Source organism: Curcuma longa, chromosome 11, assembly GCF_044706935.1.
Source record: "Curcuma longa cultivar G26 ecotype Majalengka, Jawa Barat chromosome 11, ITB_CL_G26_1.1, whole genome shotgun sequence".
In the NCBI taxonomy this organism is placed as follows: Eukaryota; Viridiplantae; Streptophyta; class Magnoliopsida; order Zingiberales; family Zingiberaceae; genus Curcuma; species Curcuma longa.
The window spans coordinates 16,456,764-16,483,977 of record NC_133871.1 but is presented as its reverse complement, the minus strand read 5'-3'; the positions used below and the strand labels follow the sequence as shown (position 1 = coordinate 16,483,977).

The following is a 27,214-nucleotide window of genomic DNA, read 5'->3' as shown; positions in this document are numbered from 1 at the left end:
CTTATTAACGACCTGATAGATGTGCAACTAATGCATATACGATTTCTTTTATTATGTGGTCGCCATTATAAACTGTCTGATGGTCATCAAACAGTGATGTGAAATTATGGACCCTCTCATAACATCACAACTTCATGGTGCTGTTACCATTAAGGTAATTTATTATTGGCTAACAGTGACAGGCATTTGGACATATATAAAGTGGGAGTATGTCATGGCGTTTTTACTTTATTTGTGGATTATGAATGATAGATCATGGCAGTTCTAATACATGCAAATTGTGTCCTGGACATAGAGCGAGATAAGGATCACACCTGAGAATAATGATTATTAGTGCTAGGAAACAGAATTTCTCTTACATAGATGTCAGCACTAGAAGATCAAGGTTAGGTTTTAGGGAGTAAACAATTGAAACGGAGGTAAATAAAAATTTCAAGAAGTGTTAGGTTATTTTATCTATTAAGAATGGCCTTATTTTCATGATAATGCTATGGGAGTCACTTTCTATAAAGTGAATGAACAGTGCCAAATGCACCATTATGGACCATATCAATTTGAAGGGAGTGGATAATTATGCAACAAGAAGTGCTTCCAAGTCTTAAACAAATGCAAGAGCCTTTCAGAACTACATAAAGGAGTTTCTTCTAATGGAGGCATTTTTTTTTATTAAACCAAAAAATTATATGGTTGGCAGGGTTATCAAGATATATTTCTTAGAGCATCTAATCTTCAAAGTGAAACCTAATGATTTTTAGTGGTCACATCTACATTCTCGTGAAGCCTAAATTCTTTTATTGTTACTTATTTATAAGCATTTTTAATTTTGTTGAGATACATGCATCATCAATCTATTCTACCTGCTTCTTTTATCTAATTTCACAAGTTTTTTCGTACTATATATGTTATGTCATCTTCCTTAGCTATTGGTTTAATTCATTTTATTTGTGCATGTAATCCTTGTGTAACTACCTATATACTATATTTTTTCCTAGTGGTATCAGTTCTAAAATTTCTAGCTAGTGACTCAGTTTGAAAATCTGATCCGGTGGAATCCACCTAACTTATATTAGGACTATCATTTGCTAATAATGTTAGATAAAGCATGATATCACTTTAATATTTTTTAATCCTTGAGAGCACTACCATCAAATTAGTTTCACATATTAGAAATCAAATTAGTAGTATCTTATAGATCTAATTCCAATCCCTGGGAATATTAGTCACTTAAAAAAAATTGGGCGACTTATCCTCATTCTCGGAATCCGATGACTACCTGATTTAGATTAGGTCTTCTATTTTTCATCACATTCACTTTGGACAAGTGTGAATTCTTTCTTATTCAAACTAATTTGCGTGTTAAATTGGAGAGATATGTTATTGATCTCATTACATGCAGGATCAAACTAATTTTCTCGATCCCTTTTGGGAATGGTGGTACACTAAGAACAACCTCTTTCTTGATTGGACAAATATCCAGGTTTGGCAAGCGAGTACAATGAAAGACAAGAAGAATCTAAATTATACGTTTCCTTATGTTGCTGTGGTGGTGGGTAAAATACATACCTAGTGACATTGTCAGTCTTCTTTTTCTTTAGCATCTGACAATGATCTCCATTAAAATGCATGCCATTGTTACGCCATTGATTATATTATTGTCAAATTGCTTTGAGGTGGAGCCAACATTAATTCTTGCGATAGAGGCCTTTTTACAGAATAAAATCCATCTGTAACTTTCTGCAAGCAACAAGAGTCGTACAACGATGGCTTTTACAAAGTTCTTATAGTTTGTTTTCGTGAAAACTTGTTTTCTATTTTAGTACTGGCTTTGCTTTAAGAATGTTTTGCAGCTGATTAGTAACCTGATACCAACTAGAGGAAACACTAGCATCTGTTCCAACTTCTTTGAATTGCCAAAAACCGAGCAAGAGTCTCATAGTAATATCTCCATTATATTTATTCATGCTCCTCTTTTTCGAAAGATGAGGTCAAATGAATTTGATCAAGTAGATGAGCAGGAAATCTGCTGTGTGTTTTCATCATTCACATTATTTGGCATTCAGCTTAGGGTATCTTACAGTACTTTCTCCTGATGCATCATTTTGTCTCGCATACTACATCATCATCCATTTTTAACTATCTCGGGCACCATTACTTTTATCGATGCTTCATCTTTGTGGTCTTCATATAAAGTCCTTTCAGATGAGAACAACTAGAACTGACGAAAAAACCATCTAAATTATCTTTGTCCACAACCTCAAACATCTACTTTTCTCCTCATGTCAAACTATCTCCATCCATGTCTGGTTGGGGACATATGATTGTGTAATTTCAAAATTCCAAAAGTCCCAATCCAGTGCTTGGATGGAGGACAAACAAATCTTTGTGATTCTTTTGGGTTGTGACTACTGCCAACTTTTTTTTTTTTTCTCTAACATGTTCTCACCTACAGGGCATCCCGGGAAAGGATCATTGCGAGAGGAAGGCGTTGTTTTTGGCTGCTGTGGTTGACACATATCCACAACTTTCACTTCTTTGGTGCTTGCTTAAGAACACCAGAACAACCAACTTTGGGCATCTTTATGTCACATTTTGACTCCATTTTTTTCTCTTTTAAAGGCACTAACCTACTGATTCAGTCCTTGGGAGATCAAAATATATATTTTGGGGGGCCATAATGTGAGACATATGCTCTTCTTCTAGCAACTTAAGGGATGCAATAGAAATAATATCTTGCATTATAAATTAAATGTTATTTCTGTTTCTTGAGTTAATATGTGAATATTGGACAATAATCAATCTGGCATGTGATCAACTGTGATTTTGATGCATTCTTATGTTGATGATTGATTCCATTCCCTCCAAATGCTCTTCCAACGGGAGTGGGAGTTGGTGGTGCTCAATGGGTACGTGTTGGGATACATGATATTGATGTGGCAATTAATGTGCCACACTTCATATTGCCCTTTTGAGGTGCTGTAACAGGGATCACAGTGATCTTGAAAGCGTATTCAATATATATATATATATATATATTATTTATTGTTATTTTAGATATTATTGAACTTGGTTTCAGTAGTTAATGGTGTGTTGTTTCATACGGAGAAATGTTTTTTTTTAAAATTTTTTTAAGAATATTTATTCTTATGTTTGATTCAAAAATACTGTGATTAAAAGAGAGTTGCTGATTGAAATAAACCAGTGGTGCACAGAATTTAAAATGCGTGTTAATTTTTAAAATTCAATATCTCAGTATTAATTTTTAAAAATCAACATCGTGATATTATTTTTTGAAATCCAACATAGTATTGTTCTTTGAATATAACACGGGAGGAGTAAAATTAAAAATATTTACGCTTTTTAAAAACTATATGTGTAAACATAAGTGTTTTTAAAGAATTTTATAATTTTAAGTGTGATTCTTTAATCAATTATTATTATTATATAATTTAAGTATTTAATTTTTTATGATTCGATTAATTTTAAAAATAATGAAATTTTATTTAAAAAATTTATTGATTATTAAAATAATATTGATAAATTTTGACAGATGTCAATCTTATAATTATATAATATATCTTAATTGTCATATTTATTATTATTATTATTATTAAAAGATGTTGGATTTGACTGCTATCTCATCATTCCACACTTCTTTTATCTATCGGAGCATAATACCGTAGGATGTCGGATTTCACTTGTCTGGTCTCTTTTACAATTCGTTAACCTCGAGAATAGTTTTTATTCTGCAAAATATTTACTTTATTTTACTTCATTTTATTGCGTTTAAAAAAATTTCATGATCCCCACGGCTTATGTTAATTATTTTACTACTGATATTGCATACACTTTTAAAAAAAAAAAAAAATGAATCTCGAGTTCAGTTCATAAACTTATTTAATCCACTTTCCACTTTAACAATGTGTACTAATCTCCAGAGTATATATGGGAACGTAAACTGATGGGCATGCAGCGGATCAGTTTCACATTCAATCTGCACTCTAACGTGCTTTGAGTTTTGACACGAGCAAATAGAGGCAACAGAGGCAATTAGCTATGTCCACAACCCTGAAACTAGCAACATATGATCATATATTTCTAACATCATGAAATGATATTGATTTTATTTTCCTTTTGTTTCCTTTTCCTTTCATCTAATTTGATCATATGCATCAAACTCGGTGTTGACACAAGCAGAACAATAATATATATATTTTACCACTCGAATCCCTGTCTTTTTACTACTTGTTCAAATGTGTAACAGACGTATTAATATATTAGATCTGGAACTATTTGATGTTAATGGTGAATTTGTAACCATCCAAGTAAAACGGTCGATCATTGATAGTCTATGATAGACATTTTGAGTCCGACGAATAAAGGAAGTATTATGCGGTTGTTACGGGTGTTATCTTACCCAAGTCCTCCTTATCACCCGAGTCAGATCACCCAGGTCCTGCTCTCTCACAGCCTTACCACCCACATGCAGATGGGACATGCAATCTAATAATTATATCTTTTCTGACATTTTTATTACTGCCGACGGGACATATTCAGCCTTACCACCCACGTGCAGATGGGACATGCAATCTAATAATTATATCTTTTCTGACATTTTTATTACTGCCAACGGGACATATTCAGCCTTACCACCCACGTGCAAATGGAATATGCAATCTAATATTTATATCTTTTCTGACATTTTTATTACTGCCGACGGGACATATTCATTAATTAAAATGGGACAAGACCATCACCCCTCTATGATATATACAACCACTCCACACTCCGCGCAGGTATGCGAGATTCGCCTCACACCTCTCATTTTTATTCTGCTGCTTGCCCAGCTTTCTCCGACACCATCTAACTTGAGCGTCAGAGTGGTCGCGCCAGGGCACCCCCGACCTTCCCTCTCACGCTCTCTTCATGTTTACAGGCCCCCTCCTTTGGTGTCGAAGGCTGATCGTCGGTGATTTGTCCAGAAGCAGATTTCAACCGGAACAGCGGTCATTCACAATTACCAATGGACGAAGCGTCTATATAAGAGGTTATGAGCAAGAGGAAAAGAAAATACAGAAAATGCAACAATTCAGAAATTTCACCCACTATGTTCCCTCATTTTCTTCTCTCTATGGTGCACTCTGTTCAATGAATCTACCCATACCCATGATAACATTTGGGTACAAAATCAATTTGTTGTGATCGACTTATGTTTGGTGGTGATTGAGATATGTTGTTGTATCTTGAGAAACATACGTTCATTGTACCTCGAAGCACTGTCAGAAGAGATGAATTTGTTTTAAAACTCTTATAGCAAATGAAGGCCTCGACATCTTCCTTTTCCGACTTGGTACTCAAGCATCAGTAATCCACTCGGACTTGTCTCACTTAGTAGTCAGACGATGCAACCACTTGATGTCCACTCGAGAGCATTTGTCATTCAACCAAGTCAGCAACTCAGTACTAGATAGCTCGACAACTCGGCAAAGTTACTACTCATCATTTGGCAACTCGAGTACTCGGTAGCTCGGCAACTCAATCAGACTCGAGATCACTCGATGTCCCAACTTGGTATTCGACTTCTCATTCGGACTCGAATAGCACACAACCCGCTCAGGCCTCGCTGCACTCAAGACCACTTGGAAGCACTCGGCTTCATCTGGCGACTTCCCACCTGGGCTAAAGAATCACTCGGAAGCCGCTAAGCCTAATCAGCTCTAGTTGATAACTTGAGATTATCAACTTAAGTTTTCTCAATAAATAAGTCTGAAGTTGAATTTTGATTGTAATTTCAATTCAGTATTTCCCTTGTAAATCTGGTAAATATATCCAATAAACTTGTGGAATATTGTATGACAGTATACTCTTAATTTTTATTAAGATGATCATAAAAAGTATTGAGATGCAAAAGACTCAACACATGAAGGTCCCTCTGCCTCAATTGTAAACATTCCAATTAGCTATGGAAAAAAGTCAGAAAAGTTCATGAAGTTAAATTTCAAGCGATGACAACAGAAGATATTCTTTTACCTGACCACGGCAAATCCGACTTGGTTCTTGATAGAGGAACCTACCAAGCCGGTTGAGGGAAGCATGGGACCATTTACAATTCCTATGTCGGAGCTACATCCTCAATTGCCTTGTTGGTTTACTTTATAATGGGTATAGCTCGAAGAAAACGATTAAGGAATTGTGAGGGTGGATGGAGAGCTCCAGTTGAATATGGAATGACTATAGATGACCAGTTGCATGACTTGGGAGATGGATCATTGCTGGGTATGCTGTGGTCCAAGCTTGGATACGCTCCAATTGGATGCGTAATGACTCCAGTTAGTATGCTACTCAACTTGGGCATGGATTTTTGTTGGCTATGCTGGTCCAAGCTCGGACGTGTTGTGTGCGCTCATGGGATTTTCTTAGTGTGATCGAGATGGTCATAGGATTGCAAAAAGCTGAGAAAAAAAATCAAGTGGCCAATATGGCTCAGAAGGGGACTAGAGATGGATCTTTGAGCTGTAGTCTCAAAGGTGAACCTGATAGGTTCAAATCCGAGATAGTGGTGGAAATCTTCTAAGCGGACTATCATAATCGGATTCATGATGGAATTTAAGTTTGAATCTTTGACAAGTGTGATCTCTTAACAAGTGTGATCAAGAGACTGAATGTCTATGATAATTATTAAAAGATATTCCTAAATAGTTGAAACACATGTCGACTAATTTACATACATTACAATAGTTAATCGACAATTAAACAAACACAAAGTCATCTATATAATGGTAAGTCTAGACATATATATCGTAGACATAATACTATTAGACAATTACTTTCAACAAGAGTTATTACTATTGATTATGTAAAGTCAAAGAATAACCTAGCGGATTCGCTAACTAAAGAGTTAAATAGAGAATTAGTTGCAAGCTCATCGCAAGGAATGGACTTGACGTTAGTGGAATATGTTAGTGCAAAATAAACCTAAACTATGCTGATTAGAGATCCAAAGAACTAAGTTCAAAGGGACAACGTAACTACACCGACTAAATAGATCATTATAGGGGAACTACCCAATGGATTAGTGAAAGAATGTAGGTTAAACATATGACTTTTATGGGGTATTTGGTTTGGGGTTATCATTGATCATCTTCATTATCTGTCCAAGGTTATCAAGTTTGATTCAGGTTATGATAGATTCTCAAGTAATACAATATCACCATCACATCAGCAAATGAGTTATAACCTAGGAATATGATTATCTTGGTAGTCTAAGGTTTTCTGCAATTTCGGAGGTTAACAAAATTTTTTTCATGATTACTCTCCGATTTTAAATTTGAGTTTATTGAAATATATTAGGAAAGCTAATTGAAACTAAGTTAATTAATTCAATAAATTTTAATTTTAATATTTATAAATTTAAAAGAGATAATTATTTTTTAAAATAAAATATTTATTAATTTAATAAATTATTTTAATAAAATAATTATTTTAATAAATTATTTGATTAAAATATATATATTTATTTTAAATTTTTAAAAAAATAAAATTAATGAATTATATTTATTAATTTAATAAATTATTTTATTAAAATAATTATTTTAATAAATTATTTTATTAAAATAATTATTTTAACTAATTATTTTATTAATATATATATATATTTATTTTAAATTAAAAAAAAATTAAATTAATGAATTTTATTTATTAATATAATAAATTATTTTATTTTAATGAATTATTTTATTAAAAAATAGAAAAATTTATTTTAAATTAAAAAAAAAATTAAATTAATGAATTCTATTTATTAATTTAATGAATTATTTTATTGAAATAATTATTTTAATAATATCTTATTAAAAATATATAAATTTATTTTAAATTTAAAAATTATAAATCTATTATTTTTATATCCTATCAATTTATTATCATTATTAATATTATTAATTTAATTTAATCTAAAAATAAACTTAATTAAGTGTCATATAATAAATATTAAATTGATTATGTTTTATTTCCTCTAAATAAATAAGTTGAATCAAACAATATTATGTTTAAATTGAAACAAACATACCCTTAATGATTCAATAGAATAATATAAAATATTCTTAATAGATCACTTATATGAGAAAGAAGTATAACCGCTTAGAAGAAAATTGAAAGACACAATTCTTCAAAATCAAGTGCGTTCATGGGGCGAAGAACGAACACACCCAGATGACTCTTGTATAAGGGCTACTTGCACACATCAAGACCGATTGGGATGAAATTTATCCAAATGGATTAACTAATATTTTGTCACTCGAATTCTTTTTTTGTTTCCTGCTCAAGTGTGTAACGGATGCATTAATATGTCGGATCTGAAACGATCAGATGTTAATGGCGAATTTGTAACCGTCCGAGTGAAACGGTCAATCATTGATAGTCTCCGATAGACATTTCGAGTCTAACAGATAAAGACAGTAAATGATCTTTACGTGACCATTCATACTACGAATGAACAAAGCCCCTACATAAGAGGCTACAAGCAGGAGGAAAAGAGAATGCAGGAGACACAATAATTTAGAAACTCCATCCATCTTCGTTCTCCCATTTTCTTCTCTATATTGGACACTCCGCCCAATGAATCTACCTGTGATAGCATTTCAGTACAAGCTCCGTTCGTCACGATCAACCCATGTTTGGTGATGATCGCGGTCTGCTATTGTATCATGAAAAATAGATGTCTGTCGTAACCTCGAAGCATTGTTTGGAGGGGACAATCTATTTTAAGGAAACAGTGTCAAATGCAAACCTTGACATCTTCCTTTCCTAACTCGGTGCTCGAGTAGCAGCAACTCACTCAGACTTGGCTAACTTGGTAGTTGGATGACACAACCACTTAACATCCACTCGCGAGCATGCGTTGTTCAGCAACTCGATGACTCGGCCAAGTCTCTACTCGGCATTCGGCAACTCAAGTACTCGATAGCTTGACTAGACTCAGAGCACTAGACGTTTCAACTCGGTACTGAGTTTTTTGCTCAGACTCGGGAAGCACACTGGTCACTCAGACATCGAGCACTCAGGACCATTTTGGAAGCACTCGATTTCATCCAGTGGCTTCCCACTCGAATTTGGGAATCACTTGGGAATAGTTTGGCCTAATCAATCTGGACTGACAGATGATCACGTAAAGATGCCTTTTCGCTTTGTGTCGTCGTCGTTGTTTTCAAAGATACGGCAGGAAAGAAATAAATAAAGGGGAGAACAAGCAGTGCAGCAGAGGAGTTGAATTTAGGTGTCTGCCATTGCCATCTGCAGTGAGATGGTCGCCCACAATCCAGTGTGGAATGTGGGTGGCGCATGCCTGCATGTTGGACTTGACTCAGCCCATTAAGAGTGGATCCGACTCGACCTGATTCATCCCACTCCGAACCGTTTATAGCACGGCCGAAATGATTCAAGTGGTGACCAGTGACCACAGCTTGGCTTGTCGTGTGGAGTTTTGGTAGGCGGTTGGGTCTAATTTTTAAATATTTAAAATTACCTTAAAATCTTCAAAATGGAATAATTAATATTTAAAATGATATCTTTACTAAATATTATTGTAACTTCAAAGTATTCAATATTTTATATTAAAAAATGTTAGTTTGACTCGGCACCAAGCTGTGCCCGTTCCAACCTGATCCGGATTTTTAGGAGAATAGGCCCACGAGCTGCGTCATCTTCGCTTGGCACGACATGGTGACGAGGGGAAGGCACGGAGCCCCAACTCACATTCATCATAAATTATAAAATAAATGGTGGAGGTCCACTAGGATTAGTTTTACTAACACAATGGCTATTAGAATTAGGCAAACTATTGACTTTGCCATTCATTGCATAAGATCGTTATTATTGCGGCGACTTATTGATGTATGGATTGGCCATTGGTAGTGATGCAGATGCCGTAGAGGACGTGGTTCTCTTCAGAGTAAAGGTCAAGAGTATAAAAGTCCGAGCTAATGTGGTAAGACGGGTCGACTTGGACCTGATCCCACCAGAGTGAGATCTGTCACCTCGGTCTTAGATTGTATTTCGGGCTCAACATGGGCTCAGTTTCAACCTCCACTTGGGCACCCGAAGCTATCTCGACTAGTCTCGTCTTGGCCATCTCAGTCGTCTCGTCTCGACCAATCTCATCTCGGCATCTTGGTCGTCTCATCTCGGTATCTCGATCGTTCTGTCTCGGCCAGCCTCGTTTTGGCGTCTTGGTCGTCTCGTCTCGGCCAACCTCACCTCGACCATTTTAGTCGTCTCGTCTCGATCATCTTGGCCTTGAGTCTCGTTTCGACCACTTTGCTCTGCCTTGACTGACTCCATCATGCTGGACTTCACCTTTATGTCTTCTGTGAATCGCTATATATCTCATATGGCATGCTAAAGGAAAACGTGAATATTTTCACGGATACGATGTAATCCAAGAATGAATAGGCAGTAAACCTGATCCCCTCGGATACCCCTCTCTCTGCACATAAGGTCAAAAGGAAACGACTATCGGATCTGGTCTCCTTTGCAGGTTGCTATAAGGGCGCTATCTCATCCGACGTGGAGATGCCTTGAGCACGCTATAAAAGACTTAACCCACAACTTTATTCCAGGTTCGACTTTGAAAACTCTGCTAGTATTATATTCTTTCTTGTCCATTTTTTATCATCTTTCATAGAACTCTAACTTGAACGTTAGAGTGGTTTACCGGGGCTCCCCGGTACTAGTCTAACCTCTCCTTGAAGTATATTTCAGGTCATGATTGTCTTTAATCCACAACTTTATTCCAAGTTTGACTTTGAAAACTCTGTTAGTATTATCTTCTTTCCTGTCCACTTTTTATCATCTTCCGTAGAACTATAATTTGAGCGTCGGAATAATTTGTCGGGACTCCCCGGTACTAATCTAACCTTTCTTTCAAGTGTGTTTCAGGTCCTGATCATCTCCCACGTCCTAACTCATCTAAGAAGTCATCTACGTTGGATTTTTCGTTGACTAATGACTTGATCATCCGTGGTATTTGACCGGGAGAGATAGAGTTTAATTTGAGATATAGAATAGAATAGTTATATATATATTCATCCGTAAAAATCAGTATGTATATATATATTCATCCGTAAAAATCCCATATTGAGAGCAGTCAGGTAACACGCAACACCATTATCCTATAGACTTCAGAGTTCAGATCAATAACTTTCTTTAAACCTGAATAGGTTGTCGCACTGAAGCAACATATAGATCACGGAATAACATCTCGGCGCAATCAAATTCATCGACCAAAAACATTTTAGATTTTATTTCTGTCTGTTTGAATGAACTCAAAACACATCACATAACAAAACTCTTACTGGAGAAGTTCATGATTCTATGCAAATGCCTAAGAATGTTCTCAGCCATCTTCTTGGTGTTGCCATCCCCTCTATGGAAGGCCGACACCAGCACTGTCGACAACACCTTATCACTGTAGATTTCCTTGCAGAAGCTCTCATTCCCCTTCTCCAAAAACCTTTCAACCAGCCACAGACTCCTCTGAAGGACATCCTCGTCCTTGTGCACCTTCAACACCCCGAGCACGTTCTTCACTGCACCAAGCTCACTCAGTGCCCTCACACTGCCCTCCACCTCCACGCTCTCATCCAATAGGGTTCCAATGGCCGACAACACTGCCTTTACGATCTTGGCATTCTCATTGTCGAGGCAAGCCAACAGCCTCTCTGCAGCTCGGGATTCCAGCAAGCAGAAGGTAGTGGTCGAGGAGCAGACTCCCCGGTGTGCTGGGCAAGTTAACATCATTCTACTACCTTGTCTGTTCAAGACCGAAATGGACTTGGAGAAAATGTTTACTGCTCTGGAAGGCTTTTTCATCTCTGAAGGGGTCCTTGATAGTTTCAGTGACTGAGAGGAGAGGTTCCCAAGCCCCACAGCTGCTAACCTTTGGACTTCACTGCTTCCGCACGGCCTCACAAGCAAGTCTAAAAACACTGATGTTAAATTTGTTGACATAGCCATCTCGAGTATCTCCTGGTCAAGCAAGCTGCTGGTAAACCTCACAAGAATGCCCACTAGTCCTTCTAAGTAGTACTCTGCCTGCTTTGTGTTGCTGGCTCGTATTTCCCCTCTCTGGATTTCTTGTACCCTGCCGAGAACTAAGGGCACCAGGCCTTGGTGGAAGAGAGCTAAATTGAGTGGTGTGCTTTGGTGCGGGAGGTTTGCGATTAGGTTCGCCGATACGGCTTGCTTCTCAGAGATCCGCACGATATCATAGTTTTTTATTAGGCCCTCTGGTTGGCCTTGTGTCTTGCAGAGACCTGTGGCTATAGTGTATCCTATGTGAGATGAGAGGACGATGAGCAACTTTGCAGCGACAGTTGCGAGCTCTTCTAATCGAGAATTGAGGAATTCGATGATGGTTTGCGTTACATCAAGCTCTTTTACCACTGACACGACTGTGGCTAGAGGCTTTGAGAGCTTTGTGAGGGCAAGTACTATTCTTATGAGGTTCACATTCACTTCTTCCACCATCGAGCACTTCAACAAGTGGACAATGTTGTAAACTGAGTAATGTGAGGTGATGGTGTGGCCATTCTTGTTCACGTTTATGTTGGAGAAATCTATCGCATCCGATTCGAGTATGTTGGCAAGGATTGCAGCAGCCTCTTCCTGGGAATCCTGGGGTTCGCTGTGGATTCTGCGCAAAAATATCTCATCGATCATGATGGGGATGATGCCTGCATCGATGAGTATCTTGCTGTTGGGAGGGTGAGATGAGATTTGAACTAGAGCTTTGAATACTTCTCTTCTGATCATAGCATTGCCTCTGCTAATCATTTGGATGAGGGTATTGGAGGCTCTCTCTGCCACATAAGTCTTCATGTTATCCTCGGGAGAGATCTCACCAAGGTAGCTCACCATATCGATCTGCACCTCTTCTGAATCTGTACTATGCAATGCAATTTAGTGCCAAGCAAGTTGTTACAGTTGTAGTTTCTCAGGGAAAATGTGGAGAGATGAGAGTTAAAATGGTACTTACCATCACTGAGGTGGTCCAAAAGGGGTTCCAAGAATCCATTCTCTGCCATGCACCTAATGTTCAACGGTAACTTTTCCAAGTTCTTCAAAGTTTCTTCTGCCTTTTCTGAAGCAAAAGGATCAGCTTCCTTATTGAATTTCATTGTAATCAGAATCAAGATTCCACCAGGTGTCCGCCCGATCTTGTCCAAGAACATCTCAGATTTTGAAAGCTCGAGTAAGAATGAAACAGCTGCATGCCTCTCTGAAGAATTGTAACTGGACATCATCTTGATTGCCCTTGTGAGGGCTCTTGTCTTTGCAATAATAACCTACAAATATAAATCCATCCACCATCAAACTCATTTGGATTGATCCGATTTAAAATTTAACTAAAAGCACAAGAGAAGGATTGTAAACCTTTCTGTCTTCATCCTCCACCAGTGAGCGCAGAAGATGCATCGCCTCACACCGCACAGTCACGCTATCATGCCTTAGAAGCTGCTCTACTTGCTGTGTAATTCCAACATTGTGCATATGCTCCATGTTGTGCTTTTTATGATGGCTCAGCAGTTGCAGCTCCTTGAGTGCATCCAGTACCATGGTTTCTGAAGTGGCCAATGACAAAGCACTGCTTGCGATCCAGATTCTAGTCGCCTCGCTTCGTTCCTTCCACTCTTTGATTGTGTTGTTCAAAGCTAGATTGTTGCTGAAACCAGTACTTTTGATCTCAATCCTTGTTGTTGGGCAGATCACATTTTCTGAGGACCTATCCAACAACCACTCAACAATAGCTTCTCGTTCGTACGTTATGCCAGTTTCGATGGTGACAGGATCATTCATAATTTTCTTTGTTAATGGACAGAAGAAGCCTTGGTAAGCAGGTTGCAGACTTTCTGCTAATTGAGGGAGAATGTTGGATGATGCTTCGGCAGCATCGTTCCTATGTGTGCCATCATACATGCCTTTAACCAAACCTTCATAAATATTCTCCCTGTGAGAAGTTGAAACTGGACTTTCCCCTTCTCCACTCAACCTTAGGTGATTTGTATTAATTTGCAGTGGTTGGCTGAATTGGTTCATGGCAATGTCAGCATTTCTTTGGTTCCCGAAATTGTAAAAAGGAATGTTGCCGAGATCAACTGCCATGCTTCTGATCACTGCCTCTAGTTGCTTGATGGTGGCTTGGAGTTCATTGTCCAGGGTCACTTGATCTCCACTGCTGCATCGTGTAACTAGCTCCTTCGCGATGATGACTTTTGATGACAAAGAAGCCAGGAATTCAGTTCTGCTTGTTGCAATATTTTCTTGGACCTGTGGTTCCATTCCTAGCTCCATGGCATTTGGTTGCCGAGTATGATCAACAACAGCTAAAATCAGATATCAGATGATACTGAAAGAGACATTATTAGAATTAAATGCAAATTTCTATCTCAAAACATCATAATAACTTTCAGGAATACACCCATGCAATTTGTTTCCTGTTTTTGAGTCAATTATCCATGCAAATTCGCTCCTGGTATATAAGATAAAACCTGTATTTTAATTCACTTAATGAAAATATATTCCACTCCGGATCCATTAAACGGAAACATAACTACCAGCAACTTTTTCTGTTTATTAACATGGAATTTACTCACTTTTGCCTTGATGGAGCTGCTTTTGAAGCTTTACCAACCGAAATATATAAAGATCATTCAAACAAACAAAAAAGGACTGAGTGAATGAATGGGAGGTTGGAGACAATTGAATCTCTAAAGGAGTTTCAGGATTTGCTGCATCTCTCCCCTTGAAGAACTGAATGTCTCTTCAGTTCATCTTCTGAAGAAGCAAACTGATCGAATCTGTTTTCTGAATTTATCAGGATAAGGTTTTAGGAGGAAGTCCTTTCTGAACTAGTCACCAACTTATTACCTAGTTTGCAAGGGTTGACTTATACTTCTGAAATTTATTTTCAAAGTGCTATTTGTTATGTCAGCGAAGGGTTAGTGATCTCCATTTTAGTATAGTTTAATAGTTGTTGCTTATTCAGCTATTTTGCTTCTCAGGCTCAACTTTGAAACTTTAACATCTGACACAAAATTACCAAGTCAATATCAATCTCTTTCGCACATGAAATAATCTGACGAGAATGAGCAAAAAACTAGAACTCATTCCTCTTGAATCACAACCTTTGATCCTTTCTTTCTTTTGTCTTAATTCTTGGATATCTTTGCATGGATTTATCTCCACAAATCATTTGATCTGACTATTTATTTCTGCAATATTGGCATATTCTTAAAAAATACAAAAAGTGGCAGCTTTAAATCGGTAATTTGTAATACTTAAGATGGAGGTGAGGAAGCCATTTAGAGGATGAAAAAGATTTAAATTTGGCCACGTGTGACCAGTTAATTGGCAATCTGACTATTTAAATTTGGCCACGTGTGACCAGCTAATTTAAGCTTTTGGCTTTATAAATTGATTTGTTACCCATGCCCACAGATTGCATTGCGAAGTTTATATAAAAAGAAATTTCATCAAGTTGGCATTAAGATACAGGTTGGATTTTTTTATTAAAAAAATTATTATTATTATTACTATTATTGATAAGGGTACAATTAAGACCATTTCAATGACTCAATGTCATGCAATGCATGCTGTTAATGCTGATAACACAAGGAAAATAATAAATTGAATTAGTTGCATTAACTATTTAGGTTCTTGTTCCTAAAAATGAATGATTCGTCCATAACTTTTGTTTTTTTTTGTATACTCAACTGTGATGTAAATAGCAAGATACATCACCCTAGTAAAATTCTTCCAAAATCATTCCTATTAATGAACCATTAGAATTACACAACAAATTCACATAATCTTGCGAGAGGTATATAATGATTACACCATCCACATCTATATATACTATTAATGTTATCTTGGTCAATATCTACAACAATGCATCAAGAAACGCAAGAATGCCTAGTCATCCTTTAAATCTTCAACACTATTGTGCCACATTATTCATACATATCTAGTCTACAGAAACAAGAATAATGTGGATGGACTGCATAAGTAACCCTCTCCAAAACTTACCAAGCGCGACTCAAGTTATTAGGTTTTATATGTTAGTAAGTTCTAAAATTAAAAAGCAGCATGAACAAATAAATTGGCAATTTGGTTCACCTTCAAATTAACATATAATAACTCCAGTTACAGAGATGCTCAATTGAAGATAGGTCAGCCTACTTCCACAATCTCCAAAGAATGACACCACAATGACATGACTTTGTTCTAAATCTTGCACTTTCCATTACCTGCACCACTACCAGAAAAAGGGATGATAAATAACATCTGCAACTGATGCAGAAAAAACCTTCTTCACATTCTCCTCGAGATTCCTCAAAACTGTCACGAAGTGCCAAACCTCTGCCGCTGCCTCAGGTGAGCAGCAGAGTCACACTTCCGGCCTCGGAATGCACCTGGAAGCAACTCCTGGAACTTCTCCAGGAAAGCAGTCCACTCTGCCTCTCCCATGTCCGAGAGCTTCACAAAACTCGCACTTGCATGAAGCTTCTCATTTGCACTCTTGTACCCACCCATAACTGAAACCGTTGACTTTACTAGTTTTACTTTTAGGCAGATTGGATTTTGGAAAACTGGCAAGATATCGCTGACTTTTTCCATCAACGTATACACCCTTTAGGGACAAAGATAGCTTTGAAAAATTTGGAAGATGGTCACCGACAAATGGTAGCAAGCAACTAGCATTTTCCAGATTGATAGATTCATTTTCATCTTCCACCTCCTCTTCGTCTTCCGCACTTTCTTCTAAGTTTGGTAGTATATTTCTAGAAATCCCTCCCTCGTACATACAGTTGAGGAGTGGCGATGTTTTTGGCATCACTCATCATTATCTTCATAGTCGAGGTCAAACTGAATATCTTCATCAATCACATTTCGGAGAAAAAGCCTCTCTTTGTGCCGCCGACCTTCTCGCCTCAATGCAGATAAGCTCCAACCCACTCGGCTCCTCTTCCATTCCACTGAATTCCCTGCTCATCATCTCGCTAATCTCTACAAGGCAAAGTCCAAACGCAGCTGCTTCCTTGAGAAAAATTGTCGATAATACCAACACACTAAGGCATGATTGTCGAATCGTAGGTAGCTCCATTCGGAGCATCTAAGAATCTCTAAATGGGTCAAGGTTCCCAATATACTCGAGCTCTTCCTCAGAAAAAGGGATTGATGACCGCGGCCAATGGATCCATTCAAAATAAGGATCCTCCAAGCTCTCAGGTAAGCAAAGGCCATGGTCTATTGGGATTAGTTCCATCACAGTACCAAACTTACCGGTATTACCATCTATTTTCCTCACCAAAAGGTTCCCAGCATGCCTGTCTGTATTGAAGATTCTAACATCAAGTATCCCAATCTTGTCCACGACCGTGACAGGGAAGCTTGAGGTGCCATGGTCACTAGCATCAAAGTCATGTGGAATGTACTTCTGGAATGAAGCAATTTTGCTGGCAGTATTTGTCTTTGTGCGAGGAAACCTTAATATATGCTGCTTTTGGAACTAATGTCTTCATTCGAATGAAATACTGGATGTGTGATCTTGACAATGGCTGTTGGAGGGACATTGGCAAAGTGATGGTAATCCAGGAGGTAGGCAGCAACCTCCCTGAGCCCAGTCTCGCCAACTCGTACAGACCTTTTCAGCCCAGTTTAGGATTGTGGATTGTTTGGTGCAAATGGCTCCTCCTCTGTTGGCTTCATAATAGCAATGTTAGCACCACTTTTGTTCCGGAAGAAGTATGCACCACCAATCCCCCTGTGAACTGGTGTAGGGTCAATGACTCTCTTAATAGCCTTCACTGCATCCTTAACAAGTAGCTTAATCTCAGCACAGTTGTTTGAGCATAAAATTTCAATCAAACCACTCTGATCCCCACTCTGCTTAGGATCATCTCCAATGGCGATAGGCATGGAGTGGAGGAACTCCTGTGCAGGAAGCTCCACGTGAGGAGTAATGGGGAGCCATGGAGTCAGGAGGATGTCGAAAGCAAGAACAAGCTACTTTTTCTCCCTCAAGCCTGCGCCAATTGCAAAGGCATGTGCAAAAGCGGCAGAAATATATAAAATGGTGCATAAACGGCCATGAATTCAGCAATCGGAACAAGATAATCACAAGCTTATTTGAAAGATAGGAACAAGGAAGAAAATGGAGATCTTCTAGCCTCCTCTAATTCGGGAAACCATCTTCTAACAGAGTGATGTTTAGAATGAAACCTGAATATATATATATATATATATCTTTATTGTTATGGTATCGAATCCATCGAAGGCAAACATGTCTATATATGATTTTCATGGATGTTGATGCAAATTCAATGAAAAAGAAAATCATTCCTTTCCAAATATACCGGTAATCCACAAACCATAAAATTCGTAAACGAATGAAAGATAAGCGGCGTAGTGATCAATTTGAATATGGTAAAATAGTATGATAAAAGATACATTTTCTAGTTCTTAGTTTTCACGACAAGGAAGATGAGAAAAGAATAGTAGAAGAAACTGCCAAAAATATGTGCAATATTAATCAGAAACAAACAAGTTATTTCTTCTCTTCATGCATATTTGTTCACTAACAAGAACAACAATTTGAAAGAAAATACTGATAATATTAATTGAACGTACGTTACAAAACAAGCGACCTAGTCGCCGAGAAAAAGGTCAAACGGTGATGTCCCTCCAACAAGTTGAAGGGAGTGACAAGTGATGAGAATTGAGAGGCATCGAAAATAAATTTAAAAAAAGAGTTGAAAATAGGAGATCAAACCGCCATCATCAAGCGCGAACAAGGTTCAAAATGTGTTTTTCTAAAAGAGAGAAAAAAAAAATGAAAGTGTACGCAAAAACACATTTCTACTTTTTTTAAAAAAGAAAAGAAATTCGAAAATGGCCGATTTGTGGCACTAAAATTGTAACGACCCGGCCCGTCCGCCCGTGAGAATTCTACTTATTCTGACTCCTATTTTTTTATGGGTTATGGGCCGTCGACCATCCAGTGGATTTTTGCCTTCCCCGACTCGAACTCTAGACCTGCAGACTAAAATACTAAAGTTCCTTATATCTGGTAACTAAGTGAGAACTTCTTTTCACTTGATTATCGGATTCAAGGAACTTCAGTACTTAGTTTGTAAGTCTAGAGTTCGAATCTGAGGAAGGTAAAAATTCACTGGGCATGGGTGGAAAGTCCTAGTAGGTAACGACATGGTCGATGATCGACGGCTCATGATCCAAAAAAATAGAGGTCGAGATAAGTAGAATTCTCATGGACGGACGGGCCGGATCGTTATAAAAATATCGGCATTCTTAGATATATTCAGAATAAACTTACAAAAGATCAAAATAAGCAAGTTAACCAGCTATGGATCGAGCGAACCGTACGCTACCCGGCATGAAGTTTACGGCGACATCTCGCCACCTAACGACGAACACCGAGATCGGTGGATTGGTGTGACCGGCGACGGAAATCGGGCAAAAAAAGCTCCACGGCCGACGACATCGAGGGAAGGCGATCAACCGCTATATATGTGTCCATGCGACGGCGATCCCAAAATATCCAGATGCCATAGCCTTCCTCCTCTCGAATCCTTCACAGTTCGCCTCCGAATCCTTCGCCCTTTTAAACTAATGGCCGTCCCAGTAGCATTGCACCGACCAGTTAAGCGAATCCAGCCATTTATTTCCCCATAAAGATTCAGATTTTGGGGGATATATTATATATACGATAGGCCCTGATTGTCTTGGCATTGGGACTACAACCATTTGTTTTGAAATTTCAAACGTCAGTAACATTTGGTAGGCTTTGTAACAAAATAAACAATGGACCAAAGTCTAATTCGAAAATAAATTGAAATTTTTGAATTTACTATCCATAAAAATTAATCACTGAGTAAGATTTCAATAAAAAGGACCCAGGTCCTTCATATGAAATTTTTTGTGAAAGCGTTGCTGAAAGGGAGAAATCAATTTAAAGTCGGTATATGTAATAATGATATCATCAATATATACTAGAAATAAAACAATTTCTTTAGCAGTCTTACAATGAAATAATAAAGAATTATATTGATTCTGGACAAAAGAAAAGTGAATAAGCATGGATCGAAACTTGTCAAACAAGCATGCAGAGCCTCTTTTAATTTAAACTAGATTGACTTTTTAGTTTACAAACATCAGAAGAGGGTGTCGAAAATAATCTTGGTGGTGGAGTCATATAAATTTCTTTTTTAAGATCCTCGTGTAAAAAGACATTCTTAATATCCATCTGTCGTAATAACCAACCCTTAGAAGTAGCAATAGCTAGAACAAGTCATACTGTCGTCATTTTTGTTACTGGTGAAAAAGTCTCCTCATAATCAATTCCATACTGTTGTCGATTTTTGAGTGCCACCAATCTTGCTGTGTATCGGTCAAGTGAGCCATCAGATCTCAGCTTAATAGAATATAACCATTTTCAATCAATGAGTTTGATACCAATGAGACAAGGAATAATATCCCAATTATGATTTTCTAAAAGAGCTTGAAGTTCCTCTTGCATAGCTTTCTCCCAACATACATATTTAGTGGCCTGAGAATAAGAGGTAGGAATTGTAATATTGGCTAAAATTGTAGAAAAACTATACCAATTAGGAGGCCGATTGATGCGATTAGATCTTCGAGGAGCTACTGAAGTGGGCACTGGATCAGGGTCGAGAAGGATTTACGATGATGGGGGTTGTCATTGCTGATAGACAAAATCATAATTAAAACGCTCAATGGAAGGAGATATATCATTAAAGCTAGAAAGAAGAACACCATTTGAAGGAAAATCTTGCTGCACACTTTACTGATTAAGCTGTAAGTTTGTGACGTTCATGTGAAGGTAAGTGAACAAAGCAAACACATCCAAAAGTGTATAAGATATGATAATTAAGTTGCATATCAAAAAAACAGAAGTAAGGAGAATCAAAATTTAATTGTTGAGAAGGTAGTTGATTAATTAGAAAAACTACAGTTGACAGTGCTTCCACCTAAAATCTAGGCGGAACTGATGCCTCTAAGAGTAACGTGCGAACCATATTCAGCAAGTGACAGTTTTTCCATTCAACAACCCCATTCTGTTGAGGGGTATAAAGGCATGATCGTTAAGATATAATGTCTTTTTGTTGTAAGAAAGCTTGAAAATCATGTGAGATATACTCACCACCATTATCAGACCATAAAACCTTAATGGAGGTGGAAAATTGAGTCTTAATATAAGTCACAAAAAATTTTAAAACAGTTAACACTTCAGCTTTGGTACGTAAAAAATATATCCATGTGAAACGTCTACAGTCATCAATGAAAGTCACGAATTATTTTACTGCGCATGCGAAATGTTAGGAGTAACACCCCAAATATCACTATGCATAATCTCAAAACATGAATTAACATGAGTATGATAAGTAGGAAAATATAACACTTTACTCTTTCCTAATTTACAAACAGAGCAATCAAGAGATAAACTATTAGAAGAACAATGATTGTTGTTGTCAAGAAAATCATGATTCATTAAATGAGACAATATCACATTATTTGGATGACTCAAACATTTATGCCAAACATTTGCCTTATTTTCAATAATAATAGAAGCCAATGACAGAGTTTTAGGAATATTAAATTGTAATGGAAATAATCTATCCACTTTAAGTCCCTTCGTGATCACCTTCTCTGACCTCTACCTATATAAGACAACCACGACGATAGAAATTTATATCACAGTTATTATCCACCAACTACCTAACAAAAATTAAACTAGTAAACAATCTAGGAGAGACAAACACATGGTAAAAGGAAGGTTCAATATCACCAATGGCTATAATTGAAAGATTACTACCATTGGCAATCTGAATATTTTATTTACCAGTATACCTCTGAAGATTATGCAACCAATCAGGTGATCCAGTCATATGATTTGATGCCTTAGAATCAACAAACTAAGGAGAAGAAACAATCTTACCTTGACCATGAAGTCTAAGAGTAGAAAATGCTGTGATGATCATCTGTTGGACTATTTTTGGAGTAGTAAAAGACTGATTTGTGCCACCAATTATGGATGTAGAATTGATAGTGGTAGGGTCTGAGATAGCAGCTTGAAAAGCTTGACCTCATCAATTTTCTGTGTGTAGGATATTACTTGATAATGTATCCATTCTGTTTACAATAATTGCAGAATTTCTTATCACAATTGCGGGTAATATGCCCAAACTCTTTGCAATTATAGCACTGCATTTGTCCCTTTCCTCAATTCTTCCCTTGAGCAGCATAAGCAACATTAACAACTTCAGATATTTCCTTGGATGAACCTAGAACAACTTGTGTAGTCATTCTTTATTTTTCACACAACAGTTCTCCAAGACATATATCTAAGGAAGGGACAGGATTTCTATTCAATAGTCCAGCTCGTGCAACTTCAAATTCTAGCCTCAGTTTCATCAAAAATTTATCACGTCTACTATCTTCATGAATTGCTTGAAGGCTGGCTAAGACATCTTTAGGTACCTTTGAATAGATAAGACTAGAATATTCGCTCTATAGATTAATAAATCCAGGATAATATTGCTCAATAGGGAGATTACCTTGACTAAAGTTACTAATATCCAGTTCTAGTTGAAATCATCTTGCAGTGTTATCTTGAAGATATATGCATTGCAGATAATCCCATATCTTCTTAGTTGTACTAAAAGATTGTAAATTGTTCACCATATGAGGTTCAATAAAACCTAAAACCCAAGAGATGATTCGAGCATCCTTTGTCTCCCATTGACTAAGTTCTATATCTTCTTTAGAAGCAAGAGTAGACCTGTCAATGTGATTCCAAAGCTTCTTCCCTTTCAGAAACATTCTGAACTGAAATTCTCAGGCTGTATAATTCTTTCCTGTAAATTTGATAACTAGAGTCTCTGTAGATATTCTTCTAAAAAAATTCTCAAAGCTAAAGTTGTTGATCAGAAATTAATCAACCCAAAAATTGAAACCAAACTAGAAAACTTTGTAGGACAGAAAAAAAATTAACAGAGATTCAAAGATTCAATTATGAATTTCAAAACATCCCTCTGATACCATGACACATGATAAAATAGTTGAATGTCTCTTTCTTTGATGATCTTTCCTTTAAATAAATATTTTTGTATAATTTATTTTAAACAAGAAAATATTTACAACAATTACACTAATTACTACTGATTTACTTAAGGTAAGAATATATATACAACTAATATTACACATTACTGTTAATCTATAATTAATAAATTATGATAAATTAGATCTTGAAATCTCAGTCATAATTTCTATCATAATCTTATGAATTGACAGACCACAACCTCTATTATTGATAAATTTACCTAATTTATTAATTTGTCGAGTCCTTATCCACTAAACTCCTATTTATGCAACCCAACTAATTTACCAAATCCATTGGGTTTAGTCCATCCATCTAACACGGTTCATCCGTTCAATTTGTCAAACTTGGATAATCCATGATTTGTCTAACCTACTTGGTGTGCCTTAAGTATGAAACCACCAACCATTGTCTCAACTCTCAAAGAATGAATATTTGTTCCCGGCACAATGGTGGATGAAGATCGGATGCCAATATTTGGTATGAGTCGGGGTTTAGAATAGGTAAAATTAATTTGTTGAACCTTTGTAAATCACAGTTATAATTTTTAACTATTTAAAATTGAGAAAATATATCATTAATAAAATCCACAAGATAGATAAAAAAATATTAATCGTGTAACAATAAAAAAAACCACGTCAAATTCTTTACTCATCACTTTTTTTTAGTGTGGATCTATATTTTATCTATGACTGTAGATTATTTTATCTATGAGTTCACTATCTAACTGTGTTGCTTTCATGGTCCCTCCGCTGCTGTTGCACTTGATTTTGGGATGGACCCACTGAAAAGTTGAAAGAGATCGAACAGTTTTTGTGATGATGGAGTGAAGATGGCATGCACATCATTGACGGCGACCAATCTAACAATATTGCCCAGATGAAATAATCATTTTTGGATTATTCAGTTGGCTGGGCCACTAAGTTATCATTCTTGTGAACCAGACGGAAATTAACTTGCATGATTATGTCTGTTGGACGACCAATCTCTTAGATTGTTTCTGGATGAAGATGACAAACAGAGAGTGGTTTCGGTCCCTAACTAGTCACTTTCATGACCATGAGAGATTGACAGATGCAGAGGGTACTAATGTGATTAAGAAGCCTTCTTAGTACAATAAAAATGTATTGGAGGAAGGTGTTAAACTTGGTGAAATAGTAGGATGATATATAAGCCAACCCTAAGTTTAAGGAAAATGATTTTGGGGAAGGTGAGGACTAATATTTTAGGGCCAAACAATAACATATAGAACTATATTTTTCTCAAGATTAGCTAGCCTTTGTGTTGTCCTCAAATGATTTAGCCTTTAAACCTCCAAATGTGCATCATCAACTTCCCCTTGATTTTTTAATATATCATCCATCTATCAACTATTATATGAAGATAGGGAATTTCTCTCATGCTCTTGGGACATAATTGAGTTAATTACGACTAAGCAGAATTATTGAAGTGGACAAGGATCGAATCTCAACGAAGTTGAGGTAATGCCCTTCTCCGTCGTGGCCAACTGTAGCTTCTTGATTTACCTCCTCACAGATGATCATGGCGCCGACCGTGTGAGACTGCTAGAATGACGGATTCCACTTTTACTGAAGTAGAGAATTTCTCCTCTCATACGAAAGATGTAATCCACTGTTGATCCATCTATCAACAATAACCTATATTTTTAACATACGAAGGGAATCTTTTGATAAACCATCCATCATCAACCGTAAGTTTAGGGAATGTTATTCCTAGCATCAAATTCAGTGTAATTTAACCTTTTTGCGGTTATTGCCTGTATCAGTGAATTAAGGTTACTGTTCCAGATGCACATTTTTTGCACTATTCCTAATTTACAAATGGTGGTAACTGAGAAAGAACATTTAATTATGCAGATTGACAAATAATAGTATTTAAGAAAGAACGCTTAATTATGTAGACTGACAAATGGTAGTATCTAACAAAGAAGAATACCTTATTATAATGGATTTTCTACAATGCAAACCTACACTATTGCTACTTGAACTAACGACCTGAAATCTCAACTAAGATAGTTTAGATATTGTGTTATTATCACTAAACCATAAAATAAAAATCATGGAGAAAAGCACAAAACCCTTTAAACAACTAAGAGTTGACAAGCATGCTAGTTCGAAGAAATTCCAAACATATTACAACCACGCAGCTACCTCTAAATATCTTCAACAAGGTACACTGCAAGAAGAAAGCACCAAAGTAGCAAAATGCATCTCGCATTTCAGATGTCAGATAATCACTAAAATCATCATCATTTGAAGAATCAATCAAGCAAAAGAACTGAATGGTGAAAAGAAATTAAACTTAGCTAGCTAAATGCAAAATGTATAATCATTTCATTTCTCTAAAATGAATCATTAATGACAAGGGGAGAGAGAAGATCTTGATGATGTGGGTGAAATGGACATCCACCAACATCTGTAGTTCGGCTAGTCATGGTGTATGGTTGAGAATTTTTTATAAAGCATATTGGATTAGCACGATCTTTCTGTAGAAAGACTTTGATAGCGAATGGTGAGAAGGAAACTACTTTAGATTGAGATCGACTTGAACAGGGAAAGAGATGAAATCCATATCCGTCCATGTTTACAACTATCAAGAGGTGCTCAGTGGCACTTAGTGAGTAACTCTATTGTCAGACAAGCAATTCCTCAACCCCACCACTCATCGCGACTGTTCAAGTACTGCTGGGGCTACCCGATGGGTGCATGTTCACAGTTCACCCATACCCAGTGCCCATCAAATAGTGCCGTCATTATCCTCCTAGCTTGTTCGATTTCCTAAGGTCTATTCCATAAAAAATTGATGGTATACACTGTGTACTTTTGAGGACAGGCAAGGGGAAGACAACAAGTACTTGTATAAAAATCTGTCTAGATAACATATAGGTCATGCGATAGTTTACAAAGTTGTGCATTTAAAGTTGCATATTAATTAAAATATGTATGATAATTTAATATTTTCCAAATAATATATTTTGTCGGAGTGTAATAATCAAAATACATTTTATTCGAATTCGTCTCCTGAACCGCACGCATGCCAAACTGTGCGTCTTTTGGACAACACAAGCCGAAGGGGTTGGGAAACGAATTCAGGCAAAAAGGTATTTTTGATCATTATACTTCGAGGAAATATGTATTTTGATAAATATAAAATTATAATACATATGTTAATCAATACATAATTTTAAATGCACGATTTTGTAAATTATCGTAGACCATATATATCCATATGTTGGATTAAATAAAATAGTAGATCCCGCTTGTGTTTACAATTATCACAGCCACAGCCACAGCCACAGCCACAGCCACATGTCTGAAGCACGAGAAGTTTCTCTGTCTAGGCCGAGTTAAGTGTTTTGTCATCTTGCTCTTATGTCGTGTCACTTGCCCGGAATGTGACAGCTTAAGTAGCCATATTGAACTTGTTTTGTGTTTTTGCATTACTGAGGCACTAACATAATGATAGGGCGCTGACTCACTGAGTGCATCTGATTAGAATTTCATGATTTTTTAAATAATTTTTAATATATCATATCAAATATAGAAAAATTTACTATTATCTCCCTTTATAAATTCCAAGCTTTATTATTAATTAATTACTGATCCATTATTTTTTTTTAAAAAATTAAAATTTCACTAGGGCTCTTCAACTAAAAATTTAAATCTCATCTCCATAATAGTTAGATTTTTTTTATTTGATAAATTTTTTAAAAATTTTGCATCGAAGATGTCCTGAACACACGATGCTAAATTTACACAGCTGTATATATCCAATGTTGTTTTTTCTGAAGTCTCACATCTCAGTCGGTCATTAATGATCTCAACCTCATATCCTATCCATGACAATGATAGGATACTGAGCCTACTTAGGGTTCCTAGCCTCCTAGCTACGACAAAGGAAAAAAAAAGAAAGATGAATTTCTAAAGGGCATGCAGAATTTCGACGAGACGCATCAAATTTTTATTATTAAATTAAACTAATTTAAACATTAAAAATATCTTTTCT

At 36.6% G+C, this 27,214-nt stretch overlaps 1 protein-coding gene and 2 pseudogenes across 1 annotated transcript; all 3 read right to left on the bottom strand.

Annotated features, from left to right (window-relative positions):
- Nucleotides 1-11,325: 11,325 nt before the first annotated feature.
- LOC141837231 (putative U-box domain-containing protein 42) lies at nt 11,326-14,587 on the bottom strand. Its single transcript, XM_074724672.1, is given in 4 exon segments — nt 11,326-12,932; nt 13,028-13,337; nt 13,426-14,398; nt 14,541-14,587. Coding segments are annotated over 4 exon segments (2,937 nt in total).
- A 1,791-nt stretch (nt 14,588-16,378) lies between these two features.
- Nucleotides 16,379-18,026, bottom strand: LOC141837230 (phosphatidylinositol 4-kinase gamma 7-like; annotated as a pseudogene).
- Nucleotides 18,027-22,004: 3,978 nt separating this feature from the next.
- LOC141837229 (uncharacterized) lies at nt 22,005-22,773 on the bottom strand (annotated as a pseudogene).
- Between the last annotated feature and the right edge of the window lie 4,441 nt (nt 22,774-27,214).